The 18,085-nt window shown below is 55.0% G+C and overlaps 1 protein-coding gene across 5 annotated transcripts in view; it reads left to right on the forward strand.

The window, feature by feature from the left end:
- Nucleotides 1–18,085, forward strand: part of Mbp (myelin basic protein) — a 93,922-nt gene that overhangs the window by 65,314 nt on the left and 10,523 nt on the right. For 3 of the 5 annotated variants that reach the window (XM_078029857.1, XM_078029858.1, XM_013362438.4), the window contains 2 exons: nt 3,693–3,770; nt 16,922–17,026. In XM_078029857.1, the coding sequence (XP_077885983.1) occupies nt 3,693–3,770; nt 16,922–17,026 (183 nt within the window). The remainder of the gene's footprint in view (nt 1–3,692; nt 3,771–16,921; nt 17,027–18,085) is intronic. The other 2 variants (XM_013362437.4, XM_078029859.1) reach the window with 1 other exon arrangement.

Here is an 18,085-nt window from a genome sequence, read left to right on the forward strand (position 1 = left end):
TCCCTAGCCCCCCTGGAATCTGGGGCCTCATGGAGAATGGTGGGCCTTCAGGAAAAAGACTGGACCGTACCTGCCCTGTCCCTTCACCTCTCACCTGGGCCAGCACCGACCCCTGAGCTATGGGCGTAAGAGCCAGTGCCCAGCAACACCAGCTCTGGGCACTCTTGCTTCTCACCTAGGGGAGGCCCAGTTTCACAGAGCAGCTAAGCTGGACACGTGGTCAACTCCCACATAATTCTCACACAAGAACGACAGAACAGAGCGAGCCCTTTCTCCAGCATCTCACTTGAAGGGTTTTAAAGCCTCGGTACTGATGGCCTTCCCGGTCTCCTCTATTTGTCTTACATTAAAAGCTCCGCTTATAACCTCCTAGTCTCAGCATTTCATTATTTAGCATCCAGATTGCTCCTAGGCCTCTAACTGTGACAATGCAGGATAACCGCTGTCATTCAGTGCTACTGATGAGTCTTAGAGAACCAGCATCTTTGTCCCTGATTCACAGCATTTCAGTTCTAGTGGCCCCGTTACGGTGAGCTCACTGTTATCTCCACACCTTGATTTCACAGACATGCCTGTAGTCTTACCAGAGCCTCATAGTTAAGGTGACATGAAGGACACAGGTCCCTGCATGGCACCCCCGATGGTGTGTGCCAGCCGCCTGCGAGTGGGGACGGAAGGGCTGTGTGGACGGGGAGTGGACCACACTCCCTCATACCAGCTTGCGGCGGCTTTGTCCAGGGAGCAGGTGACACCCCAAGCTGGAGCCCTCTGAGCGCTCACTGAGGCCGTGTTCTGGCCGGAGAGCCTCTGGAGCAAGTCTGGACATGCTGGTGTGTCCGTTCCTACACCCAAACCAGCACTGTCCGAGATTCTGGACAGCAGTTCCTCTTGAAGTCACTGATCACAGGTGTCTCCAGCTCAGTCACCAGCTGCACCTGTGCCCTTCTGTCTCCTGGCCACAGTCACTCACTGCTCTCTAGATGGGGGATGGTGGGGACCTGGTGGACCTGTCTTGGCAGTGATTCTGCCGCGCCCTCTGTGTAAGTGATACCTTTGTATGCTGCATCTGTGTATTTAATGACCATTGCTTCCCTGTGGTTGTATTATGACTTGATTTTTTTTAATTTTGTTATGAACTTCTGCTTTATGTATATTTCTGCATTTTTATGATATTAAACAGTTTAACACACCAATGACGGTGCATGAATTGCAAACGGACTTTTTAAGTGTCTCTTTTGGTGTCCCTACCCAACTAATTGCGCTTTGCCTCTGGCATTCCCATGGCCTGTGACACAACGTGCAGGTAAGTCGGAGCAGTGGGCTCCCGTGGCCTCTGTACCCGAAGGCCACAGCGTCTGGCTCCTGTGCTTTGACCCAGGGAGGCCGTCTTCTCTCTCTGGGGCCTGTGGGGTCGTCTTCCTTGTCAAGAGTTCCTGTTCCACTGCTCCACTGTCTCTCAATGCGCCCTCCTGCCTGGGCACTAAGTAGGCCCACAGTGGCCATGTTGTGCACCCGGGGACATGTTCCAGGTGACAGGGAGCCTAGAGAACCTGAAGTCAGAGGTGGCTGCCTCTTCTCCAGTGTGGTGCCTCGTGCGTACGGGGAAACCTAGAGGGCTGATAAGTTAGAAACGAAAGCAGAGACACTGTTAATTCTGATGTGGCCTGCCATTCATCTGTGTGACAGTCCCACCATGGCCCTCGCCCTAGCCCTCCCCTCCTCTAATCGTCCCACTCCACGGCCTACATTTCTCCATCACTGCTTCTTCTTTTGGTGAAGTGAGAGCCACTGAGTAACAGGAAGCTCTGACGGTCAGTGGGAGCTCGGCTGGACAGCTGAGGAGGTGAGTCCTCACAGGGACAAGCGTGGCTCCGAGGAGATCGCCAAGAACCGACTTAGTATTTAAGACCTGGAGAAGTCTGTCAGATTCAAGATTTCCTGTTATGTCTACCACCAGAATTTTAAGTGTTCTGAAATATCCTCCTTCATACAAAATAGTAAGAGGGGAGGGAAAAGACAACTCAGAACGTGAAGCCTTCGGCGGCAGCCCCTAAACATGGTCCACCGCACTTTCTCCCAAGGCAGGCTTGCCGGCCTGCTTCAGCCCCGGTGTGCGTCTCGGGCTACGGAATCTCTTGTCCCCCAGTCAGTCAGTCTACTGCAGGTACTGTCTTCTGGTCAGACTGCACCCCACTCCGCACAGGTGCAGAGAGCTGGAAAGAGGCTTGCTGTCCCTCTGTGTCCTGCCAGGAGGTCAGTTTGCTGACAAGGCCAGGGTTACAGGTTGCATTCCTATAAGCTGTCCCTGGGGTGTCCTTTCTCAGAGCTGCACGTAGCCTCCAGCCCAGCCATCTGCCTTCCCTGTGCATGGACAGCCAGGGCCCCCCAGAAGTCTGGGTGTGACGGGAGAGGGGCTCAACACCAGAGCTAGGTGGAAGAGCCCCACAGTGGCAGTCTTCTTCACAGAGAAGGACATGAGCTGACCACCTTGAGAGCAGGGACTAACCTGCACCTCTCCAGTTGAGGGGTCACTCCTTATGGGGTCTCTCGAGTCACAGCAAGACAATAACTGCCACAGGCCTGGTGAGTGGGCATGCTCTAAAATGCACTCAGATCCCTCACTCTAGGCCCCTGCATCGTGGGTTAAAGTCACTGATGAGTTTTGCTGGTGTGGAGACAGTCCCTCCTCACATGCAGGTGGGAGAACCGTCCATGAGACACGGTCACCACAGGTTTGCCTCTGCATGGCGAAGCCCTGGGTCACAGGGTGTCATCCCATGTAACTACTAACCAGCTTACCAGGGATCCACTTCATCTGTCACAGCGCACTGAGTCTCCCGAAGCCTGTCACACTGACTTCATGGCTTGACCACTCCCAGTCAGTCCCTCTCTCTATTTCTCTCTCTTTTTCCATTTTGTTGTAGATAGTCAAAAAATAGACACTTCCTACCTTTAACTTGGTCCTATAATATTATTCTTTCAAGCACGTCACCTGAACTTCATGAAGGGGCAGAGTCTCCTGTGACGGATGGAATGAGGAGAGTGCTGGTGTCCTGGGGGAGCAGGACCAGGGCTGCCCCGCAGGGTTCAGGGTGCAGAGCTGCTCTGCAGACAGTTCCTGGGGCTCTGCAGATGACTTGAGAGGCCACAGGGTGACAGCAGGTACCCTTGGAGCAGGAACAGCCCCTACTTGCAAATCCAATGCAGAAGCTGAGATATTGCTGCACGGGAAGATGAATAAGGCTCCATAACAAAACCGAGTGTGGGATTTGTCCATCAGGGCCTGCAAGAGCCCTGGCCCTGTGCCCCCGGTGGAAAGCGCTTCCCTTCCTGGTGCCCCGAGAAGCCTCGCAGCTGCACCTGTCATAACGAGAGGCCGTTTGGCCACAGAGTTTGGAGTAGGGCCATAAAACAGACTCTGGAAAAAGGGACTTCTCCCTAAATCCTTCCTCTTGCTCCTTTTCCCTGGCCCTGCCCTGCCGTCCTCCCGGTCACCTCTCCTGGATCCACCATCTCTTCCCCCACGTGCCCTCTCTGCTGACCACTCGCCCTTTAGTCCTGCCTTCCCTGCCCTCTCTGCCCCACCTGGGGTCCTGCCAGGCCCGTCCTAGAGGAGATTTGCTGGAGGACTGTGGGGCTCTGCGAGCGGTGCCCACGCAGGACTCACGCCGTCCACTCTGTGTCCTCGGCAGGTACCCTGGCTAAAGCAGAGCAGGAGCCCTCTGCCCTCTTATGCCCGCAGCCAGCCTGGGCTGTGCAACATGTACAAGGTAAGGCGGTCGCAGTCCCCCGCCCAGGGCCACCCACGCGTGAAGTGCCGTGCGTGCGCGGCCGAGTGGGCGGGGTCCTTGCAGGGGGGCTCTCTCTGTCCCAGGACAGCAGGCTTCAGGGGAGCAAAGCTAGGGCAGCAGGTCCTGAGGGACACAGCAAAGGACAATCCCTGGGGGGGGGGAGTAGAGACCCTCCTCTGCCTTCGAGTCCTTGCTAGGGTCCCTCAATGGCTCAGGTGACAAGGGCATGACTGTCAGCTCAGTGTCACAGAAAAGTCATAGGAACAAGCTACAGGACCAGGGTATGGCCACCAGTGCCAACACAGGCCAGAGGGCAGTAGAGACTCTGGCCTTGGACACTGGCCTGGACAATGGCCAGGGGCATGCCTGTGCCCAGACCTGCTTTGGAAACCAGTGCCCCACAGAGAGTTGGCAGTCGCTGGACATCAGCCGAATTCACTCTCAAGTGACATGTGCCCTTAGAAAGCCCTGTCCCCCAGGGCTCGGCCCTGACCAAGCGCAACCAAGCCTACCTGGGATGGAGGGACCCCTGAGATGGGCCCTGAGTGATGTCCAGGCGGGCGGGGAAGGGAGGGGTCCTGCAGCCTGCACTTGAGTCAGCCAGGCCTGCCGCTCACGCACGTCCAGGGTCACCACATGGACGCTGCCATGCTCGGCTGTCAGGTAAAGTCACTGCCCGGGCCTGGGCACTGGGCAGACGTGGGAGGCTGACAGTGTGCGCCCGAGTGCCCAAACTAGAGCATCCTCCTCCTGCTTCTCGGGGCCAAGCGCAGGACTCGGGGCCGTGGGGGAGCCGCGGGGGAGCCGCGGGGCTCAGGCACCCCCTTCTGCTGGTATTGAGGTGAGCACAGGGAAGGAGAGGTGCCTTGTTTCTCAGTGAGCTGGGCCCCGGCCCAAGGAGCACCCAGCCTGGCTGGGGGGCCTGGGGGCCCTAGGACAGAAGCCTTCGTGTCGAGACGGGGAAGGGCTGGGCCCGGACAGAGTGTGCAGGTTCCTGTCCACGGAAGCTTATCTCAGTGGACAGGCAGGTCTGTGAGGAACAAAGGGTCTGCTTGCTGCTGGCCTCCAGGGTGGCCAGTCCAGGACCAAGGCCTACAGGTGCAGAGCAAGGCTCCCAGTCCATGGCGCCAGGGCCTCGTGGGAACAGAGAGCCTCTGACGCCCCCCTGATGCCCTGTGAGCTCGTGGGGACGCCTCCCTGGAAGGCGTCCTTGTCGGGCCTCGGGAAGGGGAAACACTCCCCGCAGGCTCCCAGAGGTGAGGCAGGGAGGTGTCCACGGCCGGCCCCTCCTTGGCTGATGCCCGGCTGTGTAGCTGCCCCTGGTTCAGCAAGCGCCACTTCCCAGTGGTTTCTGGGGTGCTCAGTCCCTCCAGGGCCGGCCGGCTCCTGTTGTCCCTGCTGGCGAGAAAAGCTGTTGCCACGAGTGTGTGTGTGGCATATCCAAGGGGCCAGGGTGGGCACAGCTCCAGGGCTGGCGGCCGAGCGGCCGCAAAGGCAGCGGCTCAGCCTGACCACCCCTCCCCCCTGCACTTGAGGCACGTGGCCTGAGAAAGCAGGCCCCGTGCACAGATGGAGAAGCCGGGGATCCCAAGACACCGCGGTGCAGAACACGGCAAGGACTCTGAACAGTGCTTCACTCTTCTCCCTTATGACGGCATCAAGAAGAGGGGAAGCAGCCCGTGCTCTCACACCGTCCCAGATGTTCACCTGCGAGTTTTAAGCCTGGTCAGAGCCCATCACTGCTCTCCACCGAGCCCCCTGTGGCTGCCGAGAGCTGGCCTGGGGGGACAAGCGTCGGGGCTCCTGTACAGGGCTCTGTCTGTTGTTTGCCACCTGCCAATGCCCCATTCTGGTCAGTCAGGTTGGGTTCGACTCTCCTGAGCATACCCTAGAATCGTCTTAGGACACACAAAGAAACATTGGGCCAGGCGCGGAGGTGGCACACTCCTATAGTCCCAGTCACTGAGGAGGCTGAGGGAGGAGGATCAGAATTTCCAGGCCAGCCTGGGCACCTTACCAAGACCTTGGGTCACATAAAGTTAGAAGGCTGCGGGTGTAGCTCCGCGGTAGAGCACCTGCCCAGCGTGCGCCAGACCCGGGGCTGGTCCCAGTCCTGGGGGACAGCGTGTTAGAAGGCCGTGTGGTGTTCACGTGTCTGCTACGTGAAGGAAGCAGGGCGGCCAAGCTGAACCCAGGGCCAGGCGAGGCGGGGGGCACCAGCAGGACTCTCCTGGTGGACAGAGGACCCTCCTGGCACCTGTGCCAGAGACACCCAGTCCTCTGCAGCGCACCAAGTTCCAGAGACGCCCAACGGAGCCGTCTCAGAGGAAGCACGCAGAGGCACAGGAGGCTGGGCACCCCGGTCCCGGTCTGCCAAGCTGACGCAGGGGGCAAAGAAGCAGCCTGGCTCTTCTCCCTGAGGGAGGCTTGAGGTTTGAAGGTCTTCTGCAGCACTGAGGGGTTCCTTCTTATTTCAAGAAAGTGTTGGAATGCTAGATCTGATTTAACGGCATCGACTACAGGGAAAGGAGCGCACTCAACGATTTCAAGCTACTTGACGTCAACAGGGTTCTCCCGCAGAGGATGTGGGCCTGTGGAGGACGTCGAGCCGCTGGGGGAGGCACGGGCTGGGCAGTGACTCACAGTCACTGAGAGGAACTGTGAGCACCCTCCCTCACCAACCAGAGAATCCGAGGTCCTGAGGAGCCATGCCAGCGGATGGCCAGCAACCCACTTCCACAGGTAGATAGACAGACAGACAGGCAGATCCATCTATCAATCTGTCTCTGCAAAAGTCTGAGCGAATAAGAAAGACCCGCGCATTGTGAAGTCAGAGACGTCGCGGCAAGGAGAGGCGGGTGCCAGGCTGTGGGCAGCTCCACCGAGCGCAGGCTCCCTGCAGGAGTCTTTGACTTCAGGACCCCAGCGTCTTCCCGAGGACTGGGCTGTCTAATTCTGGGCAGCATTAAGACCCGCCCCAGGACCTGCCCCCCAACAATCCTAGCAGGAAGAGGGACAAAGCGTCAGAAACGCCGCGCTTCCGCAGCCTGAGGGCAGGCAGCAGGTGTCTAGCAGCCTTGCTGCAGAAGAGGCCCGGGCTCCTCGGCCAGCAGAAGAGGAGACACTGCCTTTCCCACCCCAGATCTGTGCTCTGCTTCCAGGGCGTGACCACCACCCAAGGTGCACGCAAAGCTGCTCAGCAAAATGACTCTTGGGAGCCAGCGGCCATCTAGCTGCTGATCCACATCAGAGAGGAGACGGCAGAGCTCGGGGAATCACAGCCCGTCATGGTCCCTGCACCAACCCCACAGAGCTCCCGGTTCCCAGGGGCCCCCTGTGCTGGTCCTCTACCGGAGGAGCCGCTGGCCAGGACAGGAGAGCTGCAAACAGACATCAAAGCCCGTCCCTCTGAGGTCAGAGGATGTGGACTTGGCAATGTGTGTGACTGCAGGAGCCCGGGGTGCAGATGTGGACTTACATCCATGGCCTAGGCACGAGATCCACCACAGCACCGTCGCCAGGCCACCGGAAACTGCGCCTTAAGAAAAGGCTGGGCGGACTCCAGCGATCAGGAAGCTCCTGGTTGGTAGTACACGGCTGGCTGTCGACCAAAGCCCACAGCGTGACAGGACTGACCCAAGACCGGCTCAGAAACAGGCACGTGCTTCACCCTGAGAAAATCTGCATGTGTGAATGTGTGCTCAGACAGCAGAGTCCTCCCCACATCGCAGGGTCAGAACGTCTTGGGAAAAATAAGTCCAGTGCTCTCTCCTGAGATGCACTGGACGCTGTGACCAGTGGATGATAGCTTCTGGAAACGTGCACAGTCAAAACCAGCCCATGAACAAGGAGCCTGGGAGTTCTCGGGACGGCCGGGCGTCACGGCTGCTGGGAACGTGGGGAGGAAGGAAGGCGGAAAGACAGTCTCAGACTCCATGTTGGGCTGGGTCTCTGGCCCCAATCCGGAACCTGCGACACACCTGCTTGCTGGAGGCTGGCCTCTCAGCTGCTTGCTCATGTGAGCCGTGGAGTGGACAGTGGCCTGGCCGTGATCTTCCAGTGGCTGGGGCAGGCAGGCCACTGCCCTGCCGGCTGGCCCCTACCTAGCAAGAAGGCCTTTAGAGGGTCGTTTCTGGAAGTCTTCAAGGACAGGAAGTATCCCATAAGTCATGAACAGTGAGGGCACAAGAAAAGCGGACCCCCACACCCCCGGCAGAAGGACTGGTTCATGGCTCTCAAAGATGAAGACCGTTGCACAGGAGCGTATTTGGTTTTATCTTCACCGTCACAAAAAATTAATGCTATTGATAGCGATCCTCACCGCCGGCGAACCTACCACAGCTGCTCAGGAAGACTACAGCGCTGTCACCCTCTGTGGTCCCGAACAGCTGTGCAGATGAGCGGCTGAGCACCACGGCCCAGCTTCTCCGGAGCGCAGAGAATCCCAGGTTTCTCCAGAGACAAGAAGGAAAGCACAAATTCACCGACTCCTTCACTCTCACGACAGTGAGGAAGGCACCACAGCATGGAGGTGTCCCCACGTCCCCTCTAGATCGGGCATCGTGCTGAGATGTCCAGTCGCAAGTTAAAGGAGCAAGTACCCGGCGACATGCTGGCTGGCGGGCGGGTTTCCCACCACGCGGACAACACGAAACGATCCGCACAGTGCGACCTGCTAGTGTCGAGGCTCAACTTTTCCTCTGAAGCGGGAAATGACACCTTCCTTGTTTTAATCGATTAAAATGACGAGACAATTGAAAAATCTCGTCTCATTCACCAGGCCAGTTTCTGTGGGTCAAATGCTCAGTGTGTAGCAAACTAGTTAGGGCTGGTTTTCTAGCGTTGAGTGTCCTGTGGCACCAGAGTCCTCAGGCGCCGAGACAGTGACCAGCACATCTGATGGACTCCAGAGGTAGACGTCAACCTCTTTTTCTCAAATGTGAGCACGTTGTTATTTCTAGTTCTTAGCTTCTTAGTACAGGTAAGTCTACAAGCTTTTGAAAGAAATCACACACGATTTATTTTTTGATTTTTTAGTATTTATTTTTCAGTTGTAGTTGGGCACAATATGTTTTATTTATTTTTATGTGGTGCTGAGGATCGAACCCAGGGCCTTGCACGTCCTAGGCGAGTGCTCTACCGCTGAGCCACACCCCAGCCCCCACACACAATCTTTAACACTCCATTCTTTTCTCATCTTTTCCTTCTGTCATAACCAGTCGGGGGATTTCTTCATTGCTGCTAGGTTCTGGCTGGTGCCATGGGCCTGTGGTCCCACCCACACGCAGCCCACACAAACAGCGCGGCAGGTGGCATGGCGCCTGCGATGAGGTCAGGAGACTTGGCAGCAGACCCCTGGTTGCTTCTGCGTCTCGGTCTCCACATCTGTACTGGGACGTGCTGCCCAAAGCAGGGCGGAGCCCCAGCTCTGGTTGGCGGCTCTGAGGCCAGGGAGGCCAGGCCTGGCCTGTGATTAGAAGCCTGGGGACGGCTTTCCGCACTTCTTTCCCGCAATGAGGCTTTGGGGAGGCACAGGAGAAATGTGTGTTCCAAGATGGCGGCCGACTCACTGACTTACCTGAGAGAGCGCGAGTGAGAACGTTGTCTCTGAACTCTGCAGATGACTCTCAGGGCATCTTTGAGAGGCGTTCGTTCCTCCCGTGTATCATTCTAACTTGGCAGCACGGACCCCCTGACACAGAGGACCGGGTGCTTCTGAGGTGGACACTCCTAGCACATCAGCCTATCTCTACAGGACAGAGTCTCAACGGGGTCAGGGTGGGAAAAGCCTGGAGTGAGGGACCCAGCGCAGGGGACCCTCCGTAGCAGCCCAAAGTCAGGCTCCCAGGGTCCTCAGGTTGCAGACACAGTGCCACCAGGGGCCTGTTCTCCACAAGCCAGGAGGACAGCGCCCTCATGGGCACTCAGACACCCGAAGGACCAGATCCCCGAGAGCTCACACACGAGGAAGTCCACGGAAAGTGCAGGAACAAAATGAGCTTCCTGATCAGAACGGGGCCAGAGCCTCTCCAGAGACATGACACGTGTTCTGGCATGCGGCCAGGTGGTCAGGGACGATCCCGGGGCATGGGAGAGGCCAGCCAGCACAGGAGTCGGCGTTAAGACGGCCGTGAGTGCCACGGTGGGCTCGCTGCTCACTCTGAACCACGGGCACCACTGGCAGCCACAGGGAGCCGAACCGGCCCACGCAGGCTCTCAGCTACGCAGTCATGCTGTGTGTCAGCTGGTTCTCATTGTCCAGCAAGCACACAGAGCCGAGGGCGAGCAGCGAGAGCGCCCCAGTGCAGCGGGCTGGCAGGGGCGCCTGGAGGCGCAGAGCCACTCCCACCCACTCCCACCCAGAGGAGCAAGTGGAGGGCACTGGCCGGAAACTGCACGGCTGCAGTTCACCACTGGTGTTCCAGGTTGGTCAGGAGAGAAAACTCACAGCCCAGACACCAAGTAAGAGCTAGGAACCTTTTTCTTTCCTAACCGTGGAACCCAGGCACCAGTGAGTCATGAGTCTTTCCTTCTGCAGAGAGTTTGTCTCCTTTCACAAGACCCAGGTGCAAATGGTGCACACATCTCTGCCCTACTTCCATGAAGCAGGCTCTAGATTCCAAGGAGCCACTGGATACCCAGTCTGACCACCTCAGAGGCCCTGCACCTATGCTGATTGTCTGATATGACTTGCTAATGTGAGAACTCCCGGCTCTCCCCAACCTTAAAGCAGGTTGGAAAACTGTGAAAATCCCTTCCGACTTAGAGAACCTGCAACCCCGTCTGCAAGCGCCCCCTGCTGGTGAGTGGCATTGTCACAGTTTGAGGGAAAAGAATCTTAAAAAGAAACAGGGCCCGGAAGAAAGCATTTATTCCAAAGATAAATAAAATGGTCAGGCCGTGACTCCCGCCCATAGTTTCTAAAGCTCTTGACGTGTTATTTACCATTAAGAAGTTGGGGTGGTTTTTTGTTTGTTTGTTTTGTTAACCATGATGCAAACCTCTATTTTATGGAAAGAGGTTCCTGAGATAGTAGTCAGTAAAAGAGAAAACCCAGGCTAACAAAACAGTGTGCACATCATGATCACTTTCAAAGCCACTTGAAAATCTACCTGTGTTTGTGCATAAAGCCAGGTCAAAAAATTAGGTCATCAAAGTGCCAACCCGAGTCCCCCGAGTGCTACCATTTCCACAGACTCAACTTTACTTGGCACCTTGTAGAGTATTATTAATTTTCTAAACTGGAGAAAACACTTTTTAAAATTAGACCATTTTCCTGACCTCCATGCATCCAAACGCTCAGCTCCAGTGCTGACCCCGCGGGCCTCCCCGTGGAGGGGGCCGGCGGCCAGGTGCCGGCCCTCTGCCTGCTGGGTTCCAGTGTTGCTGGGGGCACTGGCCCTGCGGCCCTTTCTTGTTTATGGTGGACCAATCTTCTCATGCTTCCTGTGCAATTCAGCTACCTGCAAAGACAGCGCTTAAACCAGCCAGCACAGGCAGGCTCAGATCCAGCAAGTGACGGAGACGCCAGCGAGTCTGCTTCTTGTTCAGCTTAGTGGATGTAATTAAAAGCACTTCACCAGAGATCTCCTTGCCCAAAAGAAACTGACCTCCCCCAGGGACCTACGCACCCAGGGTCCTGGGGCAGAGGCTCCGACTGACTCCTGATGGCAGGGGAGAAGCCAAGGTGAGGTGACTGTCCCAGCAGGGCCACTTCCCCTGGCCTGGCACTGTTCCCCACTGTCACAGTCCTTCAGGTGCGCAGCTCCTGCTGGACTGTGAAGCTACCCGGGATCCCCCTTCCTCCCCTAGAGACCTGCCCAGGGCCCGCCACTCATCATTTCTGCTGGGGCTGGCACACGTCCTGGTCTCTTCTGGCCTGGGACGGATGGCCTTGTCTGCAGGAAGGTGTGAGAGCACCCAGCAGCCTTGAGCCTCCTCCAGGGCCCAGGAAGCCTGCCTCAGAGCCGCTGACGTTCCACCCCCATGAGGGCCTGGGGCGGTGTGCTACAGAGGGAAGTGCACGGGTTGCAGTTCCCTGGAGAAGGGGGTTGTGCTTGTGGGGAGAGCGCAGTAGGGCAGCCAAGGGAGCTCTGGAGGTGGCTAATGCCATGGTCACACTCACACACAGGGTCAAAGCGCCGGTGCCACCCAGCGGCACACTGCAGAGCTGCTGAGAGGGTTAAGATGTGGCTAAGGTACAGACTCCCGGCCACAGGCCCCCATACGTGATAGTCCATGACCAAGGGCCTAATTATATCTTATTTTATAAAGTAACACATAGTAAAATGGGCTTGTTTTGTGTGCACTTCTATAAATTCTAGAATTGTAGAAATTTGGGTAGCTGTCACCACTACTAAAGGTACAACACCCCTCCTCCCATACCCTAAACCCTGCCAAGCCCAGCTCTGGTCTCCCTCGCTATAGTTTTGCCTTTGCAAGAATGTCACAAAATGGGATTATGTAGCATGAAAACCCCTTAGAATGATTTCTCTCTCTCCACATAATTTGGAGATGCCTTTGAGTCATTGCATGCTCCCAGATTCTGTTAATACCCTTTCACTGTTGAGTAGTATTCCGTTGTGTGGACATGCCATAGTGCACTTATCTCCCATCCACAGAAGAACATTTTGGTTGCTTGTGGTTGTTAGTGATCATGAGCTGAACTGCTATAAACTTTCAGGCACGGGTTTCTGTAAGAAAGTAAGTTTTATTTAAGATGTCAATTATTTTTCCTTCAAAATGTTGGTGACCAACATTTTCATCATAAAAATATTTCCAAAAAAAAAATTGCCTCATCCCTGTTTTATTAACCAGAGCAGGAGCGGAACTGCAGGCCATATGAAAGCAGGTGGGTCGTTTCTAAGAACTGCCAAGTTGTCTTTCAGAGTCATCTGCCCCCTGTCTGCATCCCCACACAGTGTATGCCCACACCCTCGCTCACCGGCATCACCAGCACCCGTCCGTCGCCTTTCACAGGCCTGTGGCCATGCCACTCCATGGCTCTCCTCATCTTCCTGATGGCCAAGTGCTGGGCGTCTGTTTCACGGGCTGACCTGACCTAGGTGAGCCTCTTTGGTGAAGCGTCTATTCAAGTGTTTTGTCTATTTTTTAGCCAAATTGTTTGTTTTCTTCCTTGAGTTTTGAGGGCTTTCCACATATCTTCAGGCCCTTTGTTTACATGGGAGTCACTGCGGTTTCTTCCAGTCTGTAGTTGGTCTTCTCATTTTCTTGCAGGACCCGGTTTCTTGCAGAAAACAGTGTGAGGCTTTGATAAGGCCCAAGTGGTCCCCTCTGTCCTTTATGGATCACCTTTTGGTGTCAGGTCTACCTTCTCGCCCACCCCCAGACCATGACTATTTTGTTTCCTTTTAAAGTTCTAGAGTTGAGCGTTGCCAATAGAGATTTATGATCCGTTTGTAAGTCAGCTTGCAGAGAAGGCGTGAATCTGGATGAAGGGGTTCTTTGGTTTGATTTGGGTTTGGGGTTTTGCATATGGATATTTAACTGTTCCAGAAGCATTTGTTGAAAAGACCGTCCTCTCCTCTTGAACCGAATTGTGTTTGAACCCTTGTCAAAAATCCACAGGGTGTTTCTGTCACTAAGCAGTAGATCTTCAGGAGTGGGACTCTCTAACTTGCTCTTCTTTTTCTCATTTGTTTGGTCATTTTGATTCCTCTGCCTTTTCGCACAGTTTTAGAATCAGTTTGTCTATGTCATCTGGGGGACCGCTGACTGCTTCACCATGGTGAGTCTTCTAACCCATTACCACGTTAGACTTCTCCAATTGGGTCTTCTTGAACGTCTAGCCTTTATCTAGCAACAACCTCACCAGCTCCCTGGCCCAGCCGTTTTGACTCTTCATTCTGCACCCCCGTCCCACTGGGGGAAGGAGGTACAATGCTGGTCAGGGGCTGGCCTCAGCTGGACAGCAAGCCCAGCACTGGTGGGAGACAGTTTTTGTTAGACTCATACCTAATATCCTGTTTCTTCTCCATTGTTTTATACAGTGCTGTTTACAAAAATCTGTAAAAATTTTGCTTAACTCTTCATTGCTATTATATAAGACTGTGATTTTCTAAATGTCCTTTTAGGGAAAAGGCCACTACCACTGTAGCATAGCATAACAATGATAGCCACATGACTACCCTCAAATCATCTGTGCAACTGACAATCTGGACCCAAAGCCTAAGTCAAAATGATCCAGCCAGTCTTCAGTGCAAATATAACCAAAGTTTGTGTGATTCCTAACACATGGATTTATTGTTTATGTTCAGCTCTGAATTAAAAGTGACCGAAACAGTCTACATGCTGATTAGATAGTTGCTCCTTATGGCATACTTAATTGGGTGCTGAGGGATCTCAGTATTCCAATTTCCTTTCTCGTGAACAGTTCTGATGCCTGATTTCACATTTCCAGCTAACATGCAACCTACCAACTTCAGGAGCTCCTTAAAATATTTAAATTGCTTCCCCCCCTCCAAAGTTTGGTGACATATTCATTATAAATATAATTTACAAAAATCATGATTTTTATTTATTCAAAGTGGGTATGCACGTGTATAACTTGGTCTACATAATTCTTCACTAAATCTCACAACATGAACGAGCTTTGACAGGATGAGAGCTACCCGACCGAACCTCCACGTAGGTCCTAGGCATCTTTCCAGGTTTATCACAAGGTGAGGGATTCACGGTGGACTCCAGACCTGACTCTCAGCTGGTGGACGTGGTATTCAACTCCAGGCCGGGTCAGCTTGAGCTGATTCAGGGCTGTTAAAGTCTACCTCAGGCCCTAGGGCTGCGTCTAGGCAGTAACTTTGCCTGACGGACAGACCAGAGAAGCAAAGTCGCTCCTCTTAGGGCAACAACGTCACCAGCTCCCTGGCCCAGGCATTTTGACTCTTCATTCTGCACCCCCGTCCCACTGGGACGCCGGTACAACGCCGGTCATGGGCTGACCTCAGCTGGTCAGCAAGCCCAGCACTGGTGGGAGACAGACGACCCCATGAGAATTAGATAGCATGGTTCTTGGACTAAGAACCAGGCGACATGGTCAGGTCAAGGCCACAGGCTCTGCCTCTGAGGAGGACAAGCAAGTATGTCCCTACAGCAACCAGCAAGAGGACAAGGCACTGCGGACGTTTGGGCCCGGGCAGAGAAGAACCTGTGTATGGAGAAGAGCACAGGTGGCCAGCCCCTCTGCTGAGCAAGGCTGAAGGCCCAGCTGGGACCCGGAGGCTGATAAGCGAGAAGTGCGAGGGGAGGGAACAGTTAAGAGGTCAACACATGGATCAGTTATTAAGAAATCCAGGGATGAAACACGATCATTCTTTCACCCACAAGTTGGTTCCCAAACTCTGGGCAGGCCGGTCTGTTTTGCTCCTGCCGCATTTGCAGAGCATGGCTCACATCTGCCCTGGCCGTGGGTCAGGAGTGAGCGGGACCAACACAAGGCAGCGGGACGACACGAGTGCCCCATTCCTGGTGCGCTCACAGCCTGGAGAGGTGGACAGACCATCCACAGGTACCTGAGCAGCGCTCTGTGACTCCGGAGCAGAGGTGTCAGTGAGGAGGCCCACTGAGGCCCAAGGGTGCATGTGCTCCGGCCCTCCTCCAGGGCGGGTGTCGGGTGTCGCCCTGGTGGGCGGGTAGGTGCAGGCCAGGAGAGGGTAGAGCCTTTCATCAGCACTGGGGCATGGACCCCACTCTGGGCAGGCCACTGGGCCTGTGTGACAGAAAGGGACTGGACTTACATGGCCCAGAAAGCTTGCAGCCCACCTTGTGAAGTGTGGCCAGAGGGGAGACTCAGAAGGAAGAATCAGGAGGCAGTGACTAGAGGCTGGAGCCTTGGTCTCTACCTGGTGGGTGAATCCCTGAGCTTCTGTGTCCCTGTGATGACAGGAGCCGGTAGGAAGAGAGCAAGGAATACGTTGAGGAAAACCATCCAGGGAGTGATGGGGCAGTAGACCAGGAAGAGTCGAGGCATCAGGCCCGAGGGTCTGAGGGACAAAGACCCACAGGTGGGAGTAGCCACAAATGTCACCAAGTGCATGCCTGGGAAACTCGGCACACTTGGCCGATGGCCCTTGTTTCTCTAACGACAATCGTCACCTGTTGAGCCAAGCCTGGAAGATGAGCTCTCTTAAGCTCCAGAGATGCACCTTCAGGCATTTTGGTGGTGAAACTGTCTGTGAAGGCAGGGTCCTCCCTCCCACATGCCCTGAGGAGCCAGACCCGGGGCGCTCACAGCCGGCTGCCTGGCTATGGCAGAATTCTCTGCTGTCCATGGTCTCCAGGGCGTCCCTGCGTAACTCCTGCCCGACAGCTGCAGGCTGCTCACGGGCACTACAGTGACGTCCACGTGGGTTCTGGGAGGGACCATGAAAGGTCGGGGGAGAAGTCAAACCGAGTTTGTGCTCTGCTGCTGGCTCCTGAGTCCTTCCTTTGGTTTTCTGAGAACTGTCCTGTTCTGAGGCTCTGCACGGATGAATGGTGCACTGGCTGGCTCCTCCTGTGCAGGGCTGACCTCTGCTCACTGTGGACCCCGCCTAGCTGCAGCCCACCCTGCAGCTCACACTGCAGCCCACCCTGCAGCTCACACTGCAGCTCACACTGCAGCTCACACTGCAGCTAGTGCCTCTTCACATCCTTCTTATTCAAGATGAGCCAGCATCTCCCCAGATCGGGCAGACCTGGCACCGTGGTGGCAGGGGACATTTTGAGAAACAGGCCGGCACATGCTGCCAACAGCCTCAGACCTGGTCAGGGTCCTCTTTTGCTGTTAGCGGTGGTTTGTGCACCATTCCTGAGCATTTTTCTCTATCCAGACCAGAAGCCTGGGGGTAATTAGCATTTCACCTGCCCCGGTCCTAGATGAATTGCCTTTAATTACTGTCACTTCTGCCTGGTCAGTTCCTGGCTTCAGGAGAACCAGCCGCTGAGTCAGTGATACAAACATCTACCCAGCAAGTCACAGTCACGCAACCCAATGCCCGGCCCTGACCTCCAAACCTGCCGGGGGGCCTCCCGTCACAAGGTCCTTAGTGATAAGAAGAAAGAGAATCTCGACCCACAAAGGAACAGAGACCAGGCCCCTGCCCATCTGAGTCACGCCCTCTCTCTTTCAGGACTCACATGCAGCCAAGACTGCCCACTACGGCTCCCTGCCCCAGAAGTCCCAGCATGGCCGGCCCCAAGACCAAAACCCTGTAGTCCAGTTCTTCAAGAACATCGTAAGTGGGGCTCAGGGGAACCCGGAGATGGTGAGGGGGGGTCACGAGGCTGGGGACCCCTCCCCCCGCGGCTGGCGTGCAGCCTCCCTGGGTGTGCTGGCCTCAGACACTCAGCCCTCAGCAGGGACGTGCCCCAGGTCACAAACAGCACTTCTCAACCACCTTGCCCTTACAGACGGCACGCTGCCAAGGAGCCTGCTTCTCCCGAGACCAGGCCCAGGCTGTGCAGGACCGTGAGGCAGGACAGGGGTCAGTGGCTGCCTGGGTCAGGGAGAGAGAGGCAGGAAGACGGAGCACAGGCGTCTGCTCCAGGTGACACTGCGAGGGAGGGACAGACATTTGTCCAAGCCTTAGGAAGTGCGACCCCAGCAGACCTTATACTATTTGGTTAATAGTAATAATGTATCACATTGGTTCCTCAGTGGTAACAAATGTGCAGAGTTAATGGCAGAAACTGCCCAGAGCGTTTGGTAACTCTCATAGGTACATGAAAAATGTACAGTTTCTGCACAATTTTTCCATAGATCTAAAGCTGCTTAACAAAATGAAGTTTATTAAAACATAAGAACAGCTGGGCATAGTGCTGCACACCTATAATACTATGGCTGGGGAGGCCAAGGCAGGGGGATTGCAAGTTCAAGACCAGCCTCAGCAACTTAGTGAGGTCCTGTCTCAGAATTTAAAAATAATAATAATAATAAAAAGGACTGGACATAATAAAAATAAAATTGAAAATAATAAATATTATATAATATAGGAAATAAAAATAAAAAGTGCTCAGTGGTCAAGTGCCCCTGGGTTCAATTCCCAATACCAAAACCTTAAAAATAAAAAAATGAAATAAAACCAAGAACAAAATGGTGGGCTTCCAATGGTGAGCACCCGACGCAGCAGACACTTTAAGGTAAGACTCTGGTAAGCAACTTCGGGGGCCACGGGCCGGGGGCTTTCCCCGCAAAGCCCAACTGTCACAGGGTGCCTTGCCTCAATGTGTGTCCCACCCTCCCTGCTCATCCCTGGAGCACTTGTAGGCTCGGTCCTCCTTCACCTGGACAGAAA

This window comes from Ictidomys tridecemlineatus, chromosome 13, assembly GCF_052094955.1.
Source record: "Ictidomys tridecemlineatus isolate mIctTri1 chromosome 13, mIctTri1.hap1, whole genome shotgun sequence".
Classification (NCBI taxonomy): domain Eukaryota; kingdom Metazoa; phylum Chordata; class Mammalia; order Rodentia; family Sciuridae; genus Ictidomys; species Ictidomys tridecemlineatus.